The 17,044-nt window shown below is 50.5% G+C and overlaps 1 protein-coding gene across 5 annotated transcripts in view; it reads right to left on the bottom strand.

Annotated features, from left to right (window-relative positions):
• PPP2R5C (protein phosphatase 2 regulatory subunit B'gamma) overlaps positions 1 to 692 on the bottom strand; it is a 123,689-nt gene extending 122,997 nt beyond the window's left edge. For 4 of the 5 annotated variants that reach the window (XM_047737653.1, XM_047737654.1, XM_047737655.1 and 1 more), the window contains exon 1: positions 505 to 692. In XM_047737653.1, coding sequence (XP_047593609.1) covers positions 505 to 531 — 27 coding nt within the window. In that variant the 5' untranslated portion in view covers positions 532 to 692. The remainder of the gene's footprint in view (positions 1 to 504) is intronic. The other variant, XM_047737658.1, reaches the window with a different exon arrangement.
• Between the last annotated feature and the right edge of the window lie 16,352 nt (positions 693 to 17,044).

Here is a 17,044-nt window from a genome sequence, read left to right as displayed (position 1 = left end):
GGGGCGGCTTGGAGACGCTACGGAGCTCCACCTGGAGCAAAAACGTACCCCCCACCACCCCCAAATGCAACGCAGCACACTCACAGCCAACACCGCCGCCACCTGGGATAAGAATAGTATTTCAGAGCCCCAGAGCGTACCCAGGAGAGCAGACAATCCTTCGCCAGCGTGAGGGGGGTCCCTCCAGGCAGCTGCAGCCCCCCACCCCTCCAGCCCCTGCCCAGGTGTCTGCGAGGCCGGGTCAACCACCTCCGCCACCGCACCTGCCCCCTCACGCCCACCGCGCGCACCGCCCGGGGGCGGGCGCCCACGCAGCCCCCACCGCGGCCGCGCCCCCGCACGCCGGCCTGGGCCCCGGCGCCCCCAGCCCCCGCCCGGCGCTCCTGCGCCCTCGGGACCCTGGAGCCCGCCGCTCCCCGCTCCCAAGCAGTTCTCCGCCCGCCCTCCTCGCGGCCCCTTCCCTTCCCCGCCCCGGCCCGTCGGGCGGCCCGGACCCGCACTCACTTTCTCCTTCTTGTTTTTATTCGGCATGGCTGGTGCGGACAGCCACCGCCTGCCCCCCGCAGCAGCAGGAGGGCCCCGCCCCGGCCGTCGCGACCCCCGGCCGCCGCCGCCGCCGCCGCCCGGGGACTGAGTCGCTCGCTCGCTCGCACTTCCCCTTTTCCAGGCTCCCACAGGCTGCGGCAGCCGCGGCGGCGGCGGCGGCGGCGTCTCTCCGCCCCTCCCCCGGCCCGCCCCTCCCCGCCCCTCCCCGCCCCTCCCCCAGGCCCCCGGCCCGCCCCGCCGCCTCCGCCCCGGCCCCGCCCCGCTGGCCTCCAGGCGCCCTGCCATTGGCCGAGGCACCCTCACGTGCCCTAACGCTCTCCGCCGCGGCCCCGCCCCCGCGCGCGGTTCCGGTTCTCCCTTTTCCTCCACCCCCGCCCCCAAGCAGGGCTCCGGCTCCCGGGGCCTCCTCAGCGGGGCTTCCAGAGCGGCGCCGGTGTGCCGGCGGCAGCGAGGGTTGGCCGGGAGAGACGCGCCCAGTCTCGGAAGGGGGCGTGGGGCTGCAGTGACGGCTGCTGGCCGGCACACGCGGCACAGGTGCGGGACGGAGAGAGCAGGGGACAAATCAGGCGTGGAAAAGGCAGGTCTGAAACGGATGGCAACAACTGCGGCAGCAGGCGGGACGTGGCCCAGCGCGACCCGCAGCCTCCCGGCGTCGCCTTGCCGCCGCCGCGCTCGTCAGGATGAAAGGCGGCCGCGCGCCGGCGCACAGGACCGGCTGAGGAGGCCCGGGGCCGCGCAAGCGGTCGTTTTGCCGGGCCCTAGTGGGCCCCGCCCCCGGAGCGCCGGTCCGCTCTGCCCCGCCCCGAGGCCCCGCCCCGCGGCTTCGCCTCTGCCGGAGGCCCCGCCCCGCGGCTTCGCCTCTGCCGGAGGCCCCGCCCCGCGGGTCGGGCTCCAGCGACGCCAATGGGATTTTATTACATTCTTCAATTTGGCTTGATCTAGACCACGTGAGGAAACCTCTGCATTGTGACCAGGGGGGTCACGTGATTCCTTCCGCTCGCTCGGAGCGCGGGGGAGACGAGTTTTCAAGAAGAGGGGGAACTTTGATCCGCTCCTTCCGCAGTCTGTCGGACGGCAGAGGCCGCTCACGCCGGGCGTGGAGACTGCAGCGCCGTTGGGGACGGGCCTCGCGGAGCGGACGGGCCTCGCGTGTGACCGCGTTGGGCGCCGGCGGGGCTGGATCCGAAGCGGGCGCTCCGAGGTGACCGCGCTCGGCTTCGCTGGTGGAAGTCGCTAGGCAGAGCGTTGTCGGCCGCTCTGCTTTGCGCCGGGAGCGCCGGCGGCCGCGGCGCTAGCGTCAGGGCGGTCGTGGGAGGTCCTGGAAGTGAGCCCTTGCCCGCGCGTGTGACGCCTTGACGGGTGTGCCCGCGGGCCGGCCGCTGTCGGTGCAGAGGACTCGGTTTTAAGGGGGTTAAGGGTTTATCCAAAACACAGTTAAGAAACATGGGGAGGGGTAGGGCAGTGCCCCCCCCCCATTAATTACGTTTCATTTGTGAAATAAAATACACGCTCTCAGGAGTCGTTCTGGACCTATGAGTGTATGACCGTGAAGCTCTAAAGGGACTGAGGGACTTTTCCCAAACAAGTCTGTGCCGCTGATAGACTCGCACACAGCCCCGGCGCAGACCATGCACTCCCCGGACTTTCGTCTGATGTCCTCTGTGTGCCAGGCGCAGGGAGGGGATTCCACGGTGGACAAGGCACTGCCTTGGTCTGCCAGCATTCCACATCCTTGGGGTGGAAACAAGAAAGCCAGCGATCAGAGGGATGTGACACTCAGCAAGTCTACGGGGCGGGGGTGAGAGGGTCTGGTTCAGCAGCGCACAAGAGCCTTGCACGGGAGGTTTTGTTGTGGCTGGCGATGAGAGCCAATTCAGACTCTGACTGGCCTTGCCAAGGAATTGGACTTCTTTGTGAATGTGATTTGGGGTCGCCGAAGATTATTAAGTGGGGATGACATACTCACATGTGCATGTGGGAGACGTCTGTGGCATGAGTGTTGGGGGTGGGTTAAGGGTAGGAAGTCAGGAGAGCAACCGGGATGGAGTTACGATCCAAGTGTGTGCCAGGGAGTGGTCTCTGTGGCAGCGACAGGGAAAGGGTCACACATACCCCGGAGCTAGACTTGCTCAGGTAGGAGAGAGCCACAGTAAAGGCTAAGGCCAATGTGGGTAGCTTACGGAATACAGTGACAGAAAAGGGACACAGCAAAGAGCAAATTTTCCAGGGAACACGATTTCAGTTTTGGGGCACCTTGAGTTTCAGCTGTGTCTGCAACAGGTTGATAGTTGGCAAATGGAAATACAGATCTGACCTTCAGGATAGAGTGTCAATGTAGGTCAGATTAGGTGTTTTTCAGGTCAGTTTGAGTTTGATGGAAAGGATAGGGGTGAGATACCCAGGAAAGCTGCCTAGTGACCTTGAAGTCATGGTAACCAGCGGCACTGGGGTCAGCACCATTGCCTGACATGTGTGTTCTGCCCTGGCCATTGAGCTGGCTTTCATTTGCCCACGTTAGAGAGGGCCATCCCGTAGCCAATATTAGCCAGGAGTGAGTTACAGAAGATTCACGGAGGGCCCTAGGTATGGTGCAGTGTCCTGGCTGATGGGTGGAGCTCCTTCTTTCAAAAAAAGGGATTCAGAATAAGCTATCAGTGAGATATAGAGATTTTTAATGTGTTCACACTTGTGTGTGTGCATGTATGGGTGTGTGTGTGTGTGCGCGTGCCTGGGGTTACCTCTTCTGAGATACCCCATCTTCTATGTTCATAAAGACACTGCCCATATCACAGAGAAACCTTTTTCCTTCAGACCCCCACCTTTCTGGGACACTTTTCTGAGATGGAAATGCTCGCTCTTCCTTCCTTCATTTGTATTTTTTTTTTAAGATTTTGTATATTTATTTGACAGAGAGAGAGAGAGTGGGAGAGGGAACACAAGCACGGGGAGTGGGAGAGGGAGAAGCAGGCTTCCCACCAAGCAGGGAGCCCAATGTGGGGCTCCATCCCAGGGATCATGACCTGAGCTGAAGGCAGACACTTAACCATCTGAGCCACCCAGGCGCCCCAGTGAAATGCTTTTTCCATGTCTGGCTTCTCTGTATGGTGAATTGCTTAAATTATGCCTCTGAGCTCTCTCTGGAGGAGCAGAGAGGTCCCCAGAGGATCTAGGCTTCTGCCTGCACTGCAGCCACCAGCCACAGACCGGCAGAGACTTGCTGCTTCACCCTGGGGAGCAGAAGAGGTGCATGAAAGCAGGGCAGAGAGAGGAAGTCCCTTGGTCCAGAATCAACTGAGCTGCCCCTTCCTGCATCTGCCCTTAGAAGCTCTTTCCACTGGCTTATCTTCAGGGATGCGTATGTCACAGTGGCCTGCCCTCCTATTCTTCTTTGAGGCCCATCCCAACCTGGCCCCGTCTGCCTAGAAATCCCCTTCTCTTGGCTTGCTGGACACCATTCCCAGGAGCTTAGGCTTCTTCACGTTCTTCCTGCCCTGCCGGGCTGTCCGGGCGTTAAGGTGATCTTGCATACTTGGATTGTCGGCTGCTTCCCATCTTCGGCATTCTGCCTTCCCCAGAATGTTGGCAGCTTCCACGGCTTCTGTGGTTTGGCCCAACCCCTCAGACTGTTGTTCTCTGTCCTCCTGCTGCCTCTTTTTGGCTATTGACTCCCCACAGAGCTTGGGATGTGCTGGCGTGCTGGCTGGTTCCATGTCACCAGCCCCAGCAAGGCTCCCAGCCCCTGCTCCTTACTCGTGCTGGTGGGGGGCTGCCCATAGCCAGGACTGGACATAACATCTTCAAGGCCATTGCTGACACCTTCCCCACTGTAGAAGTTCAACTCACCTACCCTCTCCCTCTTTTCCTCGCCTCATTTCCACTGAAATGTCATTAAACAGCTCATTTCTTATTGAAGTTGAATCTGTTTATTCTTGGGCTACGTGTTTGCCTGCAGATCTGGCATGGAGGTGTCGAGAGTAAATTTAATCCAGCTTGCATTGAAATGAAATAGCCATGTAGGGTGCCGACCACAGTGCCTGGTACATGACAGGCCCTCAAGTTTATCTCCCACCAAGTGGACACTGATTTCATGAGAACTAGATGTGCTATCAAGTTCCAAAAACCCCAGGACACCACCGAAATCACCACTTCAAGGCCCAAGGGCACCCAGAGAACTCTGTTAGATGAAGAAAAACCTCTTGCTTGGCTCTTGAAGAGCTTTGGCAAATGCCATGAGCCAGTCGAGCCCACGAGCTGGGACTCAATGTCACCCCATTCTGGGGCACCACACCTTGAGTCCCTCCCCTAAGAAACTAAAAGGTGAGCAATCTGGAAAGTTTTGAAAACTTAAAGTTTCACAGGTTGTTCTAAAACAGTCTACGCGGGGAGCCTGGGTGACTCAGTCAGTTAATCGTCTGCCTTTGGCTCAGATTGTGATTTCAGGGTCCTGAGATCAAGCCCCACATCGGGCTCCTTGCTCAGTGGGGAACCTGCTTCTCCTTCTGCCTGCGACTCCCCCTGCTTGTGCTCTCTCTCTCTGACAAATAAAATCTTTAAAATTAAAAAAATCTATGGAAGCCCTAAAAAATGCTTTCAATAATATTTCAATACATTTCATATCCAAGCATTAAAAGGGAAACAATCCTGGGGCGCCTGGGTGGCTCAGTGGGTTAAGCCTCTGCCTTCGGCTCAGGTCATGATCTCAGGGTCCTGGGATCAAGCCCTACTTCCCTTCCTCTCTCCCTGCCTACCTCTCTGCCTACTTGTGATCTCTGTCTGTCAAATAAATAAATAAAATCTTAAAAAAAAAAGACAATCCGGGCGCCTGGGTGGCTCAGTGGGTTAAGCCGCTGCCTTCGGCTCAGGTCATGATCTCAGGGTCCTGGGATCAAGTCCCATATCGGGCTCTCTGCTCAGCAAGAAGCCTGCTTCCCTCTCTCTCTCTCTCTGCCTGCCTCTCCGTCTACTTGTGATCTCTCTCTGTCAAATAAATAAATAAAATCTTAAAAAAAAAAAAAAGACAATCCAAAATATAATTTCATTTTCGTGTAAATGGGGTGAAATCCAGTCACTTTCTTTTTCCCTCCCCAACCCCCAAGTCCAGTGGAAGCAAGACGGGATGGAAATAACCCGAGGTGGGGAGAATATCCTTAAAACGTTAGAGATGCAGAATCGGGGGGTTCTAGAGAGAGGAGGGCACGTGCAGAGGCCGACAGGCAGGAGGAAGCCTGCTAGAAGGACGTTGTTGCCAAGTACCGCAATGTGCTCCAGTGTCCAGTTTGAGTTCTTGTCCCAAGTTTTGGGTTATTGGCTTAAACAGGCAGGAAACAGGTGGCTCAGTCAAGAAGGTCTAAGTGGAAATAAATTAACGAGAGATCTCTGTATAGAGGCAGGTAGGACTCAAGCAAGTGGGAGACAGCAAAACATTCTGGGAACTGTCCCCATTCCCACATCTCACTCAAACCCTCTAAACTGATGGTTCTTTTTTTTTTTTTAAGATTTTATTTATTTGACAGATCACAAGAAGGCAGAGAGGCAGGCGGAGAGAGAGGAGGAAGCAGGCTCCCCACAGAGCAGAGAGCCCGACATGGAGCTCGATCCTAGGACCCTGAGATCATGACCCAAGCCAAAGGCAGAGGCTTTAACCCGTTGAGCCACCCAGGCGCCCTAAACTGATGGTTCTTAAACAGGGGCGACTTTGTTCCCCGGGGGACACCCGGCAATGTCTATACATATTTTTGGTTGTCACAACTGGGTGGGGGATGCTACGAGCATCATGTGGTTAGAAGCCAGGGATAATGCTAGACATGTTAGAGTGCACAGGGCAGCCCTCACAACAAAGAATCCTCCTGCCCCAAATGTCAACAGTGCCAAGGTGGAGAAACCCTGGTCTAAACCCATGTAAAACGGATATGATACAATCCACCCTTTCCCCTTTGTGGTTAGCGAGCGCCACAGAAGATAATGGGTGTGAAAGCCAGAGCTGTGTCTACAGGCTTCATGTAGGAAGAAATTGTCCATCTGGTTGGAACTCTACAGTTTGCTGAATGCAACACACACACACACACACACCCTATCGTTTTTCTGCCCTTCACAAAAAACCTGGAGAAAGAGAAAAGCTCAGCTGTTCTTAGAAAGATGAGAGCCACTATGGTCTGCTGTAGTGAGGAGAATTCCCTTCCAGGTAATGACCCCATCCTGGGGCAGCAGTGTGAACCACCATCAGTGTTAGAGCCGAACAGTGGTAAGACGACCTTTCCAAAAACAATTCTGAATTGTGGTAAAGTGCACATAATTTAAAATTTACCGTGTTAACCACTAAAATGTACAGTTCAATGCTGTTACATATATTCACATATTCACATCCAATTTTTTTTTTTTTCATCTGGCAGAACTGAAACAACCCCTCATTCCCGGCTTCACCCAGCCCTGGAACCCACCCTTGTACTTTCCATCTCTATGGATGTGACTACTCTAAGTAACCCCCTCATATAAGTGGACTCACACAGTATTTGTCTTTCTGAGTCTGTCTTGTTTCCCTCAGCATAATGTCCTAAGGGTTCATCCACGTTGTAGCATGTGCCAACATTTCTTCCTTTTTAAGGCTGAATAATAGTCCGTGGTGTGGATAGAGCACATTTTTGTTTATCCCTCATCCTTTGATGGACACTTGGGTTGCTTTTACTTCTTGGCTATTGTGAATAATATTGTGGTGAAGATGGGTGTGCAAATACATCTTTGAGATCCTGCTTTCAGTTTGTTGGTATAGAGTGAAAAGCAGAGTTGCTGGATCAGATGGTGATTCTATTTTTAATTTTTGAGTAACCATCATACTGTTCACCATAGTGGCTGCATCAGTTTACATTCCCACCAACAGTGCACAAGGCTTCCGATTTCTCCAAATCCTCATCAACACTTTTTTTTTCTTTCTTGTCAGTGGTCAACCTAAGTGGTGGGAGGAGATATCTCATTGTGGTTTCGATTTGCATTTCACTAATTATTAGTGATATGGAGCATCTTTTTATATGCTTCTCGACTATTTTTATACCTTCCCTGGAGAAATATCTAGTTCATGTCCTTTGTCCATTTTTAAATTGAGTCGTTCGATATTTTTTGGTTCAATTTTGTGGAATTGTAGGTGTTCCTTATATATTCTGGATATGAGCCCCAATATGATTCACAAATATTTTCTCCCATTATGTAGGTTGCCTTTCTACTCTGTTGATTGTGTTCTTTGACGCACAGGAGTTATATATTTTGCTGTCATTCATTTTTTTCTTTCATTGCTTGTGTTTTTGGTGCTATGTCCAAGGAATCATTGACAATTTCAATGTCAGGAAACTTTTCTTCTATTTCTTTTTCTGAGAGTTTTATAGCTTTAACTCTAATGTTTAGAGACCATTTTGACTATCTATATGAGGGTTTATTTTAGGGCTTTTTCTTCTATTCCACTGTCCTCTTTGCCTGTTTTTACGCCAGCCTACTGTTTTGATTACAGCAGTTTTGCCTAATGTCTTGAAACCAGGAAGTGTGAGGTTTCCTACTTTGTTCTTCTTTTTCAAGGTCACTGGCTATTTAGGATCTCTTGAGCTTCCACATGAATTTTAAGATGGATTTTTCTATTTCTTCAAAAAATTCCATTGGGATTCCACTAAGGATTGTATTAAATCTGTATATTGCTTTGGGTAGATTTGATAGCCTACAAACATTAAGCCTCCCAGTCCACGAATGCCAGATGTCTTTCAATTTATTTTTGTTGTCTTTAATTTCTTTCAGCAATGTTTTGCAGTTCCTAATGTACAAATCTTTTACCTCCTTGGTTAAGTTTATTCTGAAGTATTTTGTTCTTCTTGATGCTATTGTAAATAAAATTGTTTCCTTAATTTCCTTTTTGGATTGTTTGATTTTAGTCTGTGTAAACACAACTGATTTTTATATGTTGATTTTTATATCCTGCAACTTTGCTGAATTCATTGATTCATTTTCACAGTTTTAAAAAATGGAATTGTTGGCATTTTCTGCATAGAAGATCATGTCTGCAGAGATAATTTTACTTTTTCCTTTCCAATTTGGATGCCCTGGTTTTCTTTTTCTTGCCAAGTTGTTCTGGTTGGAACAAGTGCTGTGTTGAATAGAAGTGGCAAAAGCCGTCATTCTTGTCTTCTTCCTGATCTTAGAGGGAATACTTCCAGTTGTTCACCATCGAGTATGAAGTGAAATATTGGCTTTTTACATACAACCATTATTATACTGAAGTAGTTTCCTTCTGAGTGTTTTTTATCAAGGAGTATTAAATTTTATCAAATGATTTTTCTGTATCAGTTGAGATGATCATGTGCTTTTTCCCCTCTATATTCTGTTAACTGGTATATTCCATTGATTGATTTTCATACGTTGAAACATCTTTGCATTCCAGAAATAAATTTCCATTGGTCGTGGTGTATAGTCTCTTTAATGTGCTGCTGAAATCTTTTTGCTAGTATTTTGGTGAAAATTGTTGCATTGATATTCATCAGGGATATTGGTCTATAATTTTGTTTATTATAGCGAATTTGTCAGCTTTGGTGTCATGCCAGTTTCATAGGATGAGTTTGGAAGTGTTCTTACCTCTTCAAAAAAAATTTTTTTTTTTAAGAGTTTGAGGTGGTGTTACTTCTTCTTCAAACCTCTGATAGGATTCACCAGTGAAGACCTCTGGTCCTGGGCTTTTCTTTGTTGAGACGTTTTTTGATTATTGACTCAATGAGACTGCTGTTCTAGACTGAATGTTTTACCTTTGCATCTAAACAAATTTCCCCTGCAGAGGACTAGTCCTTCGCTTTCAAAGATAATGTATCTTTTATAACCCTGCACTTTCTTCAGAAGATTGTTAGAACATGTTTTTGGAAGAGTAAACTCTGAAGTTATTACTTTATTGCCATATATGTTTTCTTCTTAAGCAGGAAAAAACAATTAAGCCTCAACAGTATTCTCAACTTAACCTGGCACACAGTGACTTTTGGCTTTTCCCAATAGCAGATTTACTCCAAAGATAAAGAAGAATTGCCACCATTTCAGGTGCATAGTGTGATGTAGAACGGGCAGCAGGTTTATAAAACCATGAGTTCTGACTCAGAGTAGATGGAACTGGGACTAATGACACAGGGGTCTTTCATATGGGAAGTTCCTAGGTAAGGAGGTCTACAGGCCCTGGCAGCTGTGAATTTGTGGGAATGACAGAGAATTGGTACTGAGGATCCCAAGTCCTGCCACCTGCTGTTTGCACATCTCATGCAAGTTTGCAGGGCTGAGTTTCTGGGGTTTCTTAGAGCAGTGATAATCTGCATATACAGCCAGGTCAGGAAAAAGCTGTCAGACCCAGGATTCCACTAACTGGGCCAGAGGAGCTCCTAGAGTCCTCAACGGTGTTCTTCAGTGAACCTGTGGTGTACCAAAACCGCCTTGAAGTCAGAGCCATCTGCCTCATCATTCAATCATTCATTCATTTATTCATTCTTTACAGAGCCCTACTAGCCATGTCTTGTCCACTTAACCACTGTGGGGCTCAGCTTCCTCATCAACTCAGTGGAGATTACAAATGCCTCCTTGACGGGTGTGGGTGGGGATGGCGGAAATAGGTGATAGGGATTAAGGCACGCACTTGTCTGGATGAGCACTGGGTCGTGTGTGGAAGTGCTGAATCCCTATATTGTACACTTGAAACTAATATAACACTGCATGTTAACTGACTGGAATTAAATAAAAAAATTTACAAAATGCCCCCTTGAAGATCTTTGTAAGAAATGAGAAAAAACTTATATAAAGTTCCCAGCACAGGGTCTGGGCAGACCTGGCTTCATGGGTCTGTGACTTGTGCGGTCACCCTGGGCCATGTGCAGAAAGCCGCACGCTTTGTTTAATGCTCAGACATTATCATCTGGAAATTATTTATATTTTTGGACAAGGGCCCCGCATGCCCATTTTGCACTGGGCTCCCCGAGTCATGTCCTAGCCCTGTGCCTGGTACGCAGTAGAAGCTGGGATGGTGGTAGGGATGCTGTCATTCCTGTCCTCTGTACCACCTCTGTATCACCTGGTACCTGCCTGTCCTTTCCCTCTCCCCACTCTGGGCCTTCTGAATGCTGGGAGGCTTCCTTGCAGGCACACAGGGAGGGCATTTCCAGACTGCCATGGCCTACGGGACCACTTTGAGTCACAGCCCCACAGTCCCACACCCAGGCGTGGGACGCCGGCAGGGTCCCGAAGCCCCGCACCCTCCCCAAAATGGGGAGGACCCTCTCTTGACGTTGATCTGCCTGCGACTTTCCGAGCAGGGCTGCCCCTGTCCTTGGAGCTCGTGGGGTCTCACGAAGATTTTAGGAAAGAGGAGTTTCTGATTGTGACTTTTCTTTGCCCATGGGGATGTCTGTGGGAACACATCTGAACCGTTCTAGGACAGGGGTTTATACCAAAGGGGGCCTCCTGCTCTCAGGCAAACGGAAATACTTGCAGCTGCACCCCTCCGGTGTTGTCAGCCTCCGGTGATACGTGACTATGTCTGGCATGTATGTGGTTGGCAGGTGCTTGAAGAACACCGTGACCATGTCGATAGGATCGGCTGCCATTTAGCCAACTGCGTGTGTGTGTGCGTGCGCGCGCATGCGTGCCCTCCTTGACTTGCACTGAAAACACGATGCAAACATCAATAGCTATGTACATCTTACTCATCTGTTCTGCCACCAACTCATCAGCTTTTTCCTCTTAAATGTGTATCAGGAAATTCCTTCCAGTTTACAAAAAGCTACAAAAACAAAATCGGTGTAGAGAAGGCTCATATACCCTTTACTCAGATTTACCATATTGTTAACGTTTTACCCCATGTGCTTGGTCTGTCTACGAACTTTTTTTTTTCCTGCTCCATTTGAGAATAAACCACTTGTATAATGGCCCTTTCTCCCCAAATACTTGCCTTTGTATTTCCTAAGAACAGGGACATTCTCTTCCGTAAGGGCAGTGCATGAATGTGTGTTGATACTCTAGTTCTGTCGGTGGACCGAGGTAGACTTTCCACCATGCTGCTTCCTTCCAGCATAGGATCCAAGCCTGGGTCAGGTGTGGCACTGAATGGCCGCGTCTCTTTAGCTTCCTTCAGTCTGGAATTTTCCTACAGCCTTTCTTTGTCTTTATTGATATTGACATTTTAATTTATTTTTTATTTTAATAAAATAAACTATATATTAAAAATAAACATGATATATTAAAAATAAAAATAAATTTCATTTAATAAAAGAAAAATTAAATTCATTAAGATTTTAAAAGTAGGATCCATGCCCAGCATGGAGCCCAATACAGGGCTTGAACTCACTACCCAGAGATAAAGAGTGAGCTGAGATGGAGAGTCAGACACTTAACTCACTGAGCCACCCAGGTGCCCCTTGGTATTGACATCTTCAAAGAGTACAGTTCTGGGCTCCTGGGTGGCTCAGTTGGTTAAGCGACTGTCTTCCGCTCAGGTCATGATCCCGGAGTCCTGGGATTGAGTCCCGCATCGGGCTCCCAGCTCCATGGGGAGTCTGCTTCTCCTTCTGACCTCCCATCTCAAGCTCTCTCTCACTCTCTCTCTCTCTATCAAATAAATAAATAAATAAATAAATAAATAAATAAAAATCTTAAAAAAAAAAAAGAGTACAGCGCTTTCACCCATTTTAAAATTGAGCGTTCCTATTTTGTTGTCTGATGTTTCCTTTGATTTGTCTGAGGTTGCTGTGTCTTTCTCAAGGCCATGCTTCTGGAGACAGCTTTTAATGATGCCTCAGCTTTTAATGATGACTCCAGGTGCTGGCCTGAGTCAAAATTTTGAAGCAAGAGCAAGTTCTCTTTGGGTGGTCCAAATGTCCCTTCGTGCCTTCCTTTCCTGCCTACATAGCCCTAATGCAAACCTGACCTCTGAGAAGAGTGTGTAAACTATTCACGCTGAGATAGGAAGATGACCGTTTAGGCCATCTTTCCACAGGTTAGCTCTCTTCATCTTAAATAAAAACTGGGAGGCGACTGGGTAGCTCAGTTGGTTAAGTGTCCCACTCCATCTCAGCTCAGGTCTTGATCTCAGGATCATGAGTTCAAGCCCCGGGTTGGGCTCTACGCTGGGAGTGGAGCTTACTTAAAACACAAACAACTGGAGATATGTGGGCAGGGTCCTGAGGGAAGATAGGGGGATGAGGGGGCTAGGAAGCCAGGTGGAACAGGGACCAGAAACCCCCAGACATGTTGGAAACCATCATGGCTGCCGAGGCCCCGGAGCTGGCTTAGAGATGCCCCCGGCTGCCAGCTCCTGTTTCTCAGAGGCCGGGCCTGCCCCAGCCTCGGCACTCAGCCGGCTGTCGCTGTGAGTCCGTCCCTTGTATGTCCTCATGGCATCCCCTGATTCCTTGGGCTAGTCTGAGTGTCTGTCCTTGTGACCAAAACACCTCACGGCAGTGGTCTGGACTGAATGTGGGTGTTGCCTCCCGAATTCCTATGCTGAAACTCTAATCCCCAACCTAACGGTATCTGGAAGTGGGGCCTCTGAGGGGTCAGTGGGGCCATGAAGACAAAAGACAGAGAAAGCTGGCTTCTCCCACTGTCTCTGTCACGCTCTCTTCCCCTCTCTGCCCGCAAGGACATGGCAAGCCAGAGTGAACTCTGACTGGACAACAGATCTGCTGGGGCCTTGATCATGGGTTTCCGGGCTTCCAGATCTGTGAAAACACGTGTTGCTGTTTTAGCCCCTCAGTGGCTGGTCTCGCTTGACGCCAGCCCCGGCTGCTGTGACAGTAACACGGGCAGATGATGTTAATGGCCCCAGGTCTTCCTCCTCCTGGGATCCACACACTTCACCAAGTGCTTTTTCAGGGCGCTGTCACTGCGGGCACAGCGGGCTTCCTTTCGGGTCCAGCATGGATTTGCACTGGCCAGTAGGATGTGGGAGAAGAGAAGGGGTTTCAGTCCCAGGCCCAAGCTTCATCGGGCCTTGCATGCTGCCCTTTGCTCCTCGTGTGTCTGCCACGGTCCTGGGAAGAACGTGCCCAGACCAGCCGCCGGGCATTGAGGGGTTTGCTTCTTGGAGCAGTGCTGCCCCTGCCAATTCAGTGTACGTCCCCACCCCTGGGAAGCCACAGATGTGCGAGAGCTCTCCGCTGAGCCCAGCCTGGATCCGCTGACCATTCTGTAACCCACAGATCTGTGAGATGAAAGGGTGTTCAAGTCACTGAGTTTTGGGGTGTTTTTGCTCTACGGCACGTTTGGCAATAGTTTTATGGTACAAGATGGAGCCAAGCCATCAAAATAAAGGCAATACCTTACAAAGTCTGCCTTTTCTCTTATGCTTTGCTCATCATTGGTTGTGCTACTGTGTGTTCCTGGGGTTGGATTATAGCGGTGAAGAAGAGAAGCCCTTTCCCTTGCAGAACCTATGTTCTCGTGGGGGAAGACAGACAATGACTTTGTAAGCAAATTCACGAGTGAGATCATTTCAGAGGCTGACATGCTACCCAAAAAGCAAAAGCAAAACAAGGCGGGTAATGGGTTAGCGCAGGCTGTCACTCTCCACGTGGACAGTTAAGCTTAAATTCATCAAAGTGAAATAAAATTTAAAAGTCATGCTAGCCATACTTCTGGTAGTCAGGAGCTATTGTCTAGGGGCTACTGCATTGGACAGTGTTAGATATGGAACATACCATCATTACAGAAAGTTCTGTGACAGTGAGAGGTTAAACTGCATAGAGGGTTCTCCAGGGGATGGTGGTTATTTTACCTACAGTGATCAGGGGAGGCTTCTCTGAGAAGGTAGAGTTTGAACCAAGATCAGATGAGGGTATCAGCTATGTCAGCGATCAGGAGAGATCACTGCCGCCTAGGGACCAGCCAGTGCAAAGGTCCTGAGGCATAAACTGACATCAGCAATGCGGTCTGACTTAGACCATGAAAGGGTCGCTCTGGCTGAAGAATGAGGTCTGATGTGTGCGAGGGTGGGTGCGGGAAGCTGGGATGCTAGTTGGCAACATTGACGGTGATCGGGCTGGACAGAAAGTTGACTCGGGCTATTTTTTCCATCACAAATTGCTGCTGGTACTGACTAGACAATTTCACGTCCTCAGTATTTTGGGGCTCCTTCTGCTACTGAGATGACACTGACCAGCACCGTAACACTGTAAGCATTTTACCGACTATGGCTTGAATTGCCTTTGACATGATGGGGGAAGGCCTGGTTATAGCTCCGTGCCTCTTCTTTTTTCGAAATCTAACTCACGCTAGAAGAAAAATACTAATTGCCCAGATTACGGATTTCGGCAAGCACAGGTGAACGAAAGAAAGAAAAGTTCGAGATGTTATGAACGTTTAACCCCATCTTCTAAAGACCTCTGTCCATGTTTTGGACATACGTTTCCAGGTTTTTCCCGGTGTGTATATGTGTATTTTTTTCCACTGGCACAAACACAATCACTCGAAAGCTGTAACCCCACAGCTGGACTTCACTAGACGTGGTTCTGTGAGTGAGTCGTGGCACCCGGGACCTGCTGCTGTGGCTCTCTCTGTGGACCCTCTGACCCGGGAAACAGCCTTTTCTGCTTAATCTCCTGCCCCCCCATCATAGACAGAACCACCTTCTTCATCCCCCTTCCTTGTCCATGTCCTTATTCTCTCTTGCTCTGTTGCGCTCCAAAGAGGGCTCGTCCCTGAGACTGTGCATGTGGCTCACCCCACCCACCACCATGTTGCCGAGGCAAAGACCCTCCAGTGCCAGGTGGGGCTCCTGTCCAGGGTCGTCCTCCAGCTCTGTCATCTTCTGGCTCTGCCAGGGTCTCCTGTTTGCACCTTCGGACTGGCGGACGTGGGTGTCTAGACTAGTTGTTGGCCACTGGGACCTTGCCTCAGACTCTCTCTCCAGATCTTTCTACCCCTGGCCACCTTGAGTGGAACATCTGCCCTTGTTCTGACTCCTGGGGCCTGGCCCGTCTCCTTGGTCAGCGTCCTGGTTTAGTCAGCTGCTCCGCATGAGAAAGAGTCGGAGTATCAGGCATCTTTGCGATGGCCCACAGATGTCTATCAGTTTCTCACCTAATCAATTCCGCCAGCTGTTGTCAGTGACCTGCCTCCGACCTGGGCTGGATCTGGTCACGTCCCTCTTCAGAGTCTCCGACAGCACCAGCAAGACAAATCTAACCGTGCGGCATGCCGGCAGGGCCCGCTGCGCCCTGCCCCTGCCCGTACTCCGTCCACGGCCCTCCTGGCTCCCCTTGCCTGCCCCCATCCCTACCCCACATGGTCTGCTCCTGCCTCCACCTGCCCTGTCCTCCCCTGGCCTCTGAACTTGTTGAAAATCCTCCATAACTCGACCCAGAAGCTCACTGCGTCCCTGTCACCCCTCCCTTCTCCCCTGGGAGACACTCGCTCCCCTGGGGTTTCAGCCCTCTCCTGCCTTCCTGTGGGCTGCTTGCCTGTCCCCCCTCATCTCTTGCTTGAGTTCTCTAACCTCTCGTATGCCGCGGCCGCCCCTTCAGCCCGGGGCACAGAGCCAGGCGAGGTCCACACGCCACCTCTCTTACTTCCCACCCCCGACCACGGGCTGGACCTCTGTGCCACAGTCGCCACATCTGTAAAACGGGTGTAATTCTTGTGCTTCCCTCAGACAGCGCTATGAGAATGAAAAGGTAAGATGTGACTCTTCACAAATCTCTCTCCCTCATGGATCTATAACTCTACTAGGGCAGGAATCACAGCACGTTCACATTCATCTTCCCCACTCCATATATCCCCTGCCCCCCGGCACGAGCACCTTGCTTGGTAAGCAGAAGTCACTCAATAAATGATCTTGGAACTGGGTTGCCATGAGCTCCTTGCATGACGGACCCTCCCTCTATACCCATGGGACCTGGCATATTGTAGCCACTCGGTAAATGTGCTGTGGATTAAACACGGTGGCTCATTGCCCTGGAACTTGAAGACATGTCCTCACTTATATTTCATGTGTCGGCGTGCTGTGGCCAACTGCTGACTCACACTGGCTTCCTTGCAGCCCGGGGGAGCAAAGAAAAGTGGCATGAAGGGAAAGGGGCCATATGCCCAGCAGATCTTCCCCGAGACACTCGGCATCTATAATTATTCATTGTTTGCAGGGAAAAGATGGCATTCGAATTTGTGTGCTTGGCATTCTCGTTCTTGTCATGCCCAAAGCCCTGCTGCCCAGAGTCACTCCATGTCCAAATGCTTCAGGGGCTGCTTTTACCCCACGTTTTGCCCTTCCTGTCTTTCTTCCTCCCTTCCTCTCTCTCTCCTTTCTTCCTTCTTTCCTTCCTTCCTTCCTTCCTCTCTTCCTCCCCCCTCACTTCCTTTCTTCCTCCCTTCCTCCCTCCCTCCCTTCCTTTCTCTTTCTTTCTTTCTTTCTTTCTTTCTTTCTTTCTTTCTTTCTTTCTTCCTCCCTCCTTTTCTCTCTCTTTCTTTCTCCTCTTACTGAAGAATAAAGCAGAGCTCTCAAAAAGGCCAT

Source organism: Lutra lutra, chromosome 7, assembly GCF_902655055.1.
Source record: "Lutra lutra chromosome 7, mLutLut1.2, whole genome shotgun sequence".
NCBI classification, from domain to species: domain Eukaryota; kingdom Metazoa; phylum Chordata; class Mammalia; order Carnivora; family Mustelidae; genus Lutra; species Lutra lutra.
This window is presented reverse-complemented; position numbering and strand designations above follow the sequence as displayed.